General features: G+C 43.8%; 1 protein-coding gene across 1 annotated transcript in view; it reads right to left on the reverse strand.

The window, feature by feature from the left end:
• Nucleotides 1-1,067: 1,067 nt before the first annotated feature.
• The window catches only part of LOC110175140 (plexin-A1-like), a 104,371-nt gene continuing 97,938 nt past the window's right edge, over nt 1,068-7,500 (reverse strand). Inside the window, exons 5-7 of the mRNA XM_055159585.1 lie at nt 4,377-4,477; nt 2,277-2,400; nt 1,068-1,082 (exon numbers count right to left, since the gene is read on the reverse strand). Of these exons, the coding sequence (XP_055015560.1) occupies nt 1,068-1,082; nt 2,277-2,400; nt 4,377-4,477 (240 nt within the window). The remainder of the gene's footprint in view (nt 1,083-2,276; nt 2,401-4,376; nt 4,478-7,500) is intronic.

Consider the following 7,500-nt stretch of genomic DNA (forward strand, 5'->3'; position numbering starts at 1 on the left):
CAGGAAAACAAGACTGTGAAAAAAATGCTACAGGTAGAACCAGAACGGTCTCAAACCCATGACTGGCGAGCCGTAAAGTATTTCGTCAACAACAAAATTTAGTTTTACCATATTTCCCGCACTATAGGGGCTCTGGATTATAAGGCGCGTCATTGAATGGTCTATTTTTGAACTTTTTTCACATTTAAACTGCACCGGAATATAAGGCGCATTAAACAAAACACAACAGTTAGATAAGTCAGTCAAACTGTATTTAACACGTTCACTCTCAACTTTGTTCAGTTGTAATGTGTAAAAAAAAAACTGTCTGAGACGCTAAATTGTTAGAGTATTCACAAGTCATAATTTTTCAAATTGTTCAGTTGTTCAGCACGCCCGCATCCCTCTCGTCATTATCCGAGTCAGTGTGGTTACTGTTCCCTGGAGTTCAGTTCAGTGATGATTCTGGTCTTTGTGAAAGCTTGGACCACAGTTGATACTGATCCTTAGCGCAGGTGTCCACGATCCATTGGCAGATCGTGGCGTAAGTCGCTCGGTGCCGTCTTGGTGAATGTGTGTCTCATCCACTGCTCCCATGCAGTTCACACTTTCACTTTAGTACAGCCTTGAGTTTAAAGTGGGCGTTGTGAGCGTGTCTCTTGACAGGTGCATTTTGATATTAAAAGGAATCACAGTCTGTATTACTCCTGATGCTCCTGATGACGAGAGCCGTAATGCTGCAAGTGGAGCGGCTTTGTAGTTTACTTAAGTCGTACTAAGACACTCCAATAAATTCATATATATCGTTATATATTTTTTTTGGATTAAATTAAAAGCTTTTAAGTGCGCCCTATAGTGCAGAAAATGTGGTAATTTTTCTGACCTTCACGTTGCAGCACAGTGCATTTAATAATGCTATTTTGTTTATATCTGTATTATACCATATATTTAATATTATGCAGTGAAGTTGCATCGATTCTCTTTTGGTTCTGTATGCTTTACCAGTTGAACTACTAAGATTACCTTTATGCATAAACTGTTCCAATAAAGGTTTTAGGATTACATTTAAAGATTGAATTACCTTGTAATTATTCCACGTTGAGCTAAACCACCAGCATATAGAGAAATATGCAGTATATTACAGTTTAGTTTGTAGTGAATATATACAAATAAATAGGGCTGTATGAACAGGTGGGAATTAGGTACAAATATACATGAGGGATATAAACAGATGTTTTATAAACAATTATACAGTCGTGCTACTAGAATGATATACTATCAGCAAGTATGCAGGTGTGCTTTATGACTAATGTATGATATATAAAGCAAACGATATATAAGAACAGTTGTGCTATAAAAATAAATATGAAGTTATATATCAGATGTATTATGAACATGTAAACATGATATACAGAAGATATACAGCATTGGCAATACATACATTGTTGAATTACCAGCGAGTAATACCTTGTCAATTCTGCACTATTTTCGTCTGAGATGATTTGGCTTTTGCTCATATATAATTTTTAGGTTAGTTTAAGTATTATTCTCTACTTAATAGGTCTTACAGAGGAATTGCTATGTCGAAAGAACTTTTCCAAATATTCTTTCTTGTCACTTTGCCGTTTAAACAACCACTCGTAACAACTGGAGACTCTGTGAGCCGAGGTCTTACCTGTGGTTTAGGCAGCAGTTGCTTCTCTTGTGGTTTTAAGAATACCAGGGCAATACTTAGTCTTTATCACACCACACATCAACCATGTGAAGCCATCAGTGAAAATCATCAAAGTGTGGCCAGTGGGGGTAGACTCAGTACTCCAGACAGGTTTAAAGACACAGACTGGAGTAGGTTTGCCTCTCAGGCTGCCTGTGACTCCCATACAAACATTGATAGCCCAAGTCCAAAGTCAGTGAAATGCTGTGTCCCCACCTTACCCAATAACCTGTGTGTGTATGTGTATGCTAATTGGATTGGTCCCCATGAAGTATACGGTCCTCATGAGTGCTGGTGTTTTGTCATTGTGGGAGGTACTATGTAAATTAGGTCCCCAAATTGAACGATATATTGGTTGTCCCCACATATGCTGATTATGTCAGGTCAGGTTACATTGTTGTGAGTGTATACACAATTCAAGGTGATGGGCTGATTTGATATTTTTTTACTAACATCCCTGATTTTTTTGAAGCCTGTAGCATGATGGGAAAGGGTGGTTCCCAGAACACACCTATTTGTCAGGTGTCCCCACTTAGTGACAAATGCAAGTATGTGTGTGTGTGTGTGTGTGTGTGGTCCTCACCTGGACCTGGGACATGGTGACAGACACGTTGTTGGGTTGGACGCTCAGCTCCACACACTGTCTCTGGTCTGAGGTGAATCTCTGAGGTTCTGAGGCTCGTTCACATCGATCTCGACGAGAGCAGCTGAAAAACACACAACAAGAACCGAAATAAAACTCCAGAATATAAATAAAACACAAAAAACACACAACAAGAACCGAAATAAAACTCCAGAATATAAATAAAACACAAAAAACACACAACAAGAACCGAAATAAAACTCCAGAATATAAATAAAACACACACACACAAAAAACACAACAACATGAACATAAAAGAAAAGCGTGAACGATTTAAAGGTTGTATGGAGGATTTTTTTTTTTTTTCAAACTGTCAGTGAAAGATTAAAATACCATTACAGAGACGCAGCAGCTTTGTAATTAAAAAAAAAAAAGAACAAAAATCTATCAACTGTGGACGTGTTGAGGCCAGATAAACATCAGCCAATAGAAAACGAGGCTCCCTCATTTTCTATTGGCTGTTAGGTTGTCAATCAAACTCCCTAGTGTAACTGATTCGTCGGAGCGCGGGGATTACGTGGTTTACGCGGCGGTTCTTAGAGGCTTTTTCGACCTGTCGCTTCCTCGCATTTCGCACAAAGTTTGTCGCGACGGCGGACGAGAATCCACGACCGGTTCGCCGCAAAAGAAAGTCCGTTTTTGAGGTCGCTGAAAGAAGAGAAGTGGAAAAGTAGCAAAGCCAAACTGAGGTGATTCTTGGAGATCTCGTCCAGCGATGGCGCGACCGAAGCAGACGAAGGGTCTAAAAACTGACGCGTCGGTCGCTGAATTACTTCTAGACAGGAAACTTCAACAGTAATTCTGAACGCGCACAAGGACTGTCGCTGTATTTCTCTTCCCTTAAAAAAATCCTCTATACAACCTTTAATTAAAGCAGCAATCGGCATCGGACAAACGTTGACAAACATCGGAAAGATCGGAGTGTTTCATCGCCACGGCAACAACGTGAGAAAAATAAAACATGGATCCAAGGAACTAATGAAGATGACCTGAAAAATCTCAGAGCTTTTAGTCCCGGTTTAGTCCTGGTTTAGACCCAGTTTAGACCCAGTTTAGATCTGGTTTAGTGCTGGTTTAGACCTGGTTTAGACCTGGTTTAGACCCTGGTTTAGACCCCGGTTTAGTTCTGGTTTAGTCCTGGTTTAGTCCTGGTTTAGACCTGGTTTAGACCTGGTTTAGTCCTGGTTGAGGAAGTGTTCTGTTCTGTTAGCATGTCATTAGCATGTTAGCGTGTGTGTTAGCGTGTGTGTTAGCGTGTGTGTGTGTTAGTGTGTGTGTGCGTTAGCGTGTGTGTGTTAGCGTGTGTGCGTGTTAGTGTGTGTGTTAGCGTGTGTGTGCGTGTGTGTTGTGTGTGTTAGTGTGTGTGCGTGTTAGTGTGTGCGTGTTAGTGTGTGCGTGTTAGTGTGTGCGTGTTAGTGTGTGTGTGTGTTAGTGTGTGTGTGTTAGTGTGTGTGTGTGTTAGTGTGTGTGTGTGTGTTAGTGTGTGTGTGTGTGTTAGTGTGTGTGTGTTAGTGTGTGTGTAGTGTGTGTGTGTTAGTGTGTGTGTGTGTGTGTGTTAGTGTGTGTGTGTTAGTGTGTGTGTGTGCGTGTTAGTGTGTGGCGCGGGGCCCAGGGGGATCATGGGGGTTGTAGTTTAATTAATAGAGAGATTCTAGAGTCTGGAACAAATCCAACGCTCCAGAGAGAGAGAGAGAGAGAGAGAGAGAGAGAGAGAGAGAGAGAGAGAGAGAGAGAGAGAGAGAGAGAGAGAGAGAGAGAGAGAGAGAGAGAGAGAGAGAGAGAGAGAGAGAGAGAGAGAGAGAGAGAAGCACTTCCTGTTTGTAATGCAGCTGTGAGCGAATGAACTGTTTATACACACAGACAATAGTAATATTACACACACACATATGTGTATGTATATGTATATATATATATAATATGATATATATATATATATATATATGATATATACACATATATATATAATATACACATTTACATATACACACATACACACACACACACACACACACACACACACACACACACATATAGACTTACGTGTTGTGCAGCACACACCAGCCGCAGTGAGGGTCTCTGGAGCCTAAACACTCAGAACAGGAAGTGTACTGTTCACAACTCTCCACCGGCAGGCGCACCACCTGTCAACAACAACAACAACAACGACAGGCGTCACAATCTGACAAACTCAGAGGACGTTTCACTCCAGAGTGTGGACGTTTCACTCCAGAGTGTGGATGTTTCACCCCAGAGTGTCGACGTTTCACCCCAGAGTGTCGACGTTTCACCCCAGAGTGTCGACGTTTCACTCCAGAGTGTGGACGTTTCACTCCAGAGTGTGGATGTTTCACCCCAGAGTGTCGACGTTTCACCCCAGAGTGTCGACGTTTCACCCCAGAGTGTCGACGTTTCACCCCAGAGTGTCGACGTTTCACTCCAGAGTGTCGACGTTTCACCCCAGAGTGTCGACGTTTCACTCCAGACGTTTCACTCCAGAGTGTCGACGTTTCACTCCAGAGTGTGGACGTTTCACCCCAGAGTGTCGACGTTTCACCCCAGAGTGTGGACGTTTCACTCCAGAGTGTCGACGTTTCACTCCAGATTTACACAAAAACATGGATTTGTCTGAGTTTATACAAGAAATGTCCCCGTGTCTTTATTTCTATTTCTGCAGCAGGAAAAACACAAACTGTTGTGTGTTTAAGAAAATAACAACAGACAAGAGAAAAGATAAAATTATGAAAAGATAAAATGATGAAAAGATAAAATGATGAAATGATAGAATTCTCTTCCTCCGCTGAGTTTGAGTTTGAGTCCTGACAGGAGCAATGAAGCGTTGACAGGCGCCTCCCGCAAAGCACCATGGGAAATGTGTCAGGTGCACGGAACGACAGAGCGCTGAGTGACAGGTGACCTCAAGAACGACGGAGGAGAGAAGGAGAGAGAGAGAGAGAGAGAGAAGGAGGGAAGAACAAGAGAAGGAGAATAAGAGCGAGTGAGGGAGAGAAAGAAGGCGGGGCCAATGAAGGAGGGAGAGAGGGAAAAAGAGAAAAGGTGAAGGGAGGAGAGAGAAGAGAAAGAATGAGAGAGGGAAAGAGGAGAGAGGGGTGGGAGAGAAAAGAGAGCAAGAAGGAGGGGAAGAAGAGAGGATAGGATAGAGAAACAGGGTGTAGTTAGAGAGAAATAATGGAAGGAGGGAGAGGAGAGAAGGGAGGAGAGGGGGAGAGGAACGGACGCCAAGAGAGATAGAGCAAAGGAGGAGGGAGGGAAAAAGATGGAAGAGAGAGAATGAAGGGAGTGAGGAAGAAGGGGAAAGAGAAGATGGTTAAAAAAAGAGGGGAGTGAGGGAGGAGAAGAGAGAGAGAGGTAGAGGAATAGAGGAGGTGGGTGTGGGAGCGGAGAGAATAGAGGAGGAGAGAAAAGGAGGAAGAAAGAAAGAGAAAGACAGACAGACAAAAAAAGAAAGACAGAAAGAAAGAAAGAAAGAAGTCTGGGGTCCCTGCACTGCTCCTCTCCCCTCCTCTCTCCTTCCGTGCTCTCCTCACCCTCCTTTTCCTCGTCTCTCTCTCTCTCTCTCTCTCTCTCTCTCTCTCTCTCTCTCTCTCTCTCTCCTCCCTCGTTCCGTTTCATCTGTTCTTTTGGGGTTAAATCCTTTTGTGCTTCGGGTTTTTGGTTTTTTGGGTTTAAAGATTCAGAGCGAAGACGCCCACAGAAGAAAAGAAGAAGAAGAGGAGGAAGAGGAAAAGGAGGAGGGGAAATACTTTATACAAATACTGCAAGTAGTACTACTACTACTACTGCAAATAATACTACTGTAAATACTACTTTTATGATGACAACCACTCTTCAACTGCAAATACTGCAAATACTATGACTCTCTCCCTTGAGTTCTCTCCTCCTTCCTCTCTTCCTTTACACCTCCCTCTCTCTCATCCCTCCATCTCACTCTTCTTTCTCTCCCTCCCTCCATCCCTCTCTCTTTCTCTCAGTATTTCTTCTCTTTCCTGTCTCTCTCACTCTTTTCTCTCGCTGTCTCCCCCCTCTCTCTATCCCTGTCTTCCCTCTCTCCATCCCTCCGTCTGTCTCTCTTCTTTCCTCTTTCTCCCGCTGTCTCCATCTCTCTTCTCTCTCTCCCTCCCCTTTTCTTCCTCTGTCCGTTTCTCCCTCTTTCTCTCCATCCCTCTGTCTGTCTCTTTCTCTCCTCTCTTTCACCCTCAAGTTTTTCTCTCAGTTTTTCTCTCTCCTCCCTCTACACCTCTTTCTTCCCCTCCCTCCATCTCTCCCGCTTCTCTCCCCTTTTCTCTCCATCCCTCTGTCTCTCTCTTCTTTCTCCCTCTCTCTTTCTCTCCATCCCTCTGTCTCTTTCTCCCTCGAGTTTTTCTCTCAGTATTTCTCTCTCCCTTTCTTGTCTCTCCCTCTCTTTTCTCTCTCTCCTTCTCCCTCTCTTTCCTCCTCTTCTCCATCCCTCCATCTCTCTCTCCTCTTTTCTCATCTCTTTACCCTCCACATTTTCACACTCAGGTCAGGATCAGTTTCAATCAGATGCCCTCCCATTTCCTCCTCCTCCTCCTCCTCCTCTTCTCCATCCCTCCATCCCTCCATCCCTCGCTCTTTCTCTCCCTCTTTCTTCTGATCTCGCTCGAGGAAAACGGCGCCGGAGAAACGACAAGATTAAACGAGAAGAGGATGAAGAGATGGAGAGATGGAGAGATGGAGTGGAGGATGGGGGGTGGGTGAAAACGTGGGTTTTCAGAGCAAAGGCGCTGTGGAAAAAGGGGAATAAAAAAGACGACTGGAAATAAAACGACAGAGGGAAAGAAAAGAAAAGAAGAAACAATTAGAAGAAGAAGAAGATCTGAGAAGAACAGAGACGAGAAAGAAGTGATGAAACGATCACATCATCTACTCCTCTTTCCGTTCTCTCCCTCCCCCTCTTTTTCTATTCTCTCTTTCACCTCTCCCTCGCTTTTCATTCACTCTCTCCTTCTCCCTCTGTTTTCCTCTTTCTCTCTTTCATCCTCTCTGCCCCTCTTCATCTCCATCTCCCTTCCTCTTTCCCTCCCTCTCCTTCTCTCTCTCTCTCCTCTCTCCATCCCCCTCGCCCTCTCTCTTCTCTGCCTCCTTCTTCGGTCCCTCTCCTTCTCTCCCTCCCTCGTTCTCCCTC

This window comes from Boleophthalmus pectinirostris, unplaced genomic scaffold, assembly GCF_026225935.1.
Source record: "Boleophthalmus pectinirostris isolate CB_2022bp ecotype Guang Dong unplaced genomic scaffold, ASM2622593v1 HiC_scaffold_23, whole genome shotgun sequence".
NCBI lineage: Eukaryota > Metazoa > Chordata > Actinopteri > Gobiiformes > Gobiidae > Boleophthalmus > Boleophthalmus pectinirostris.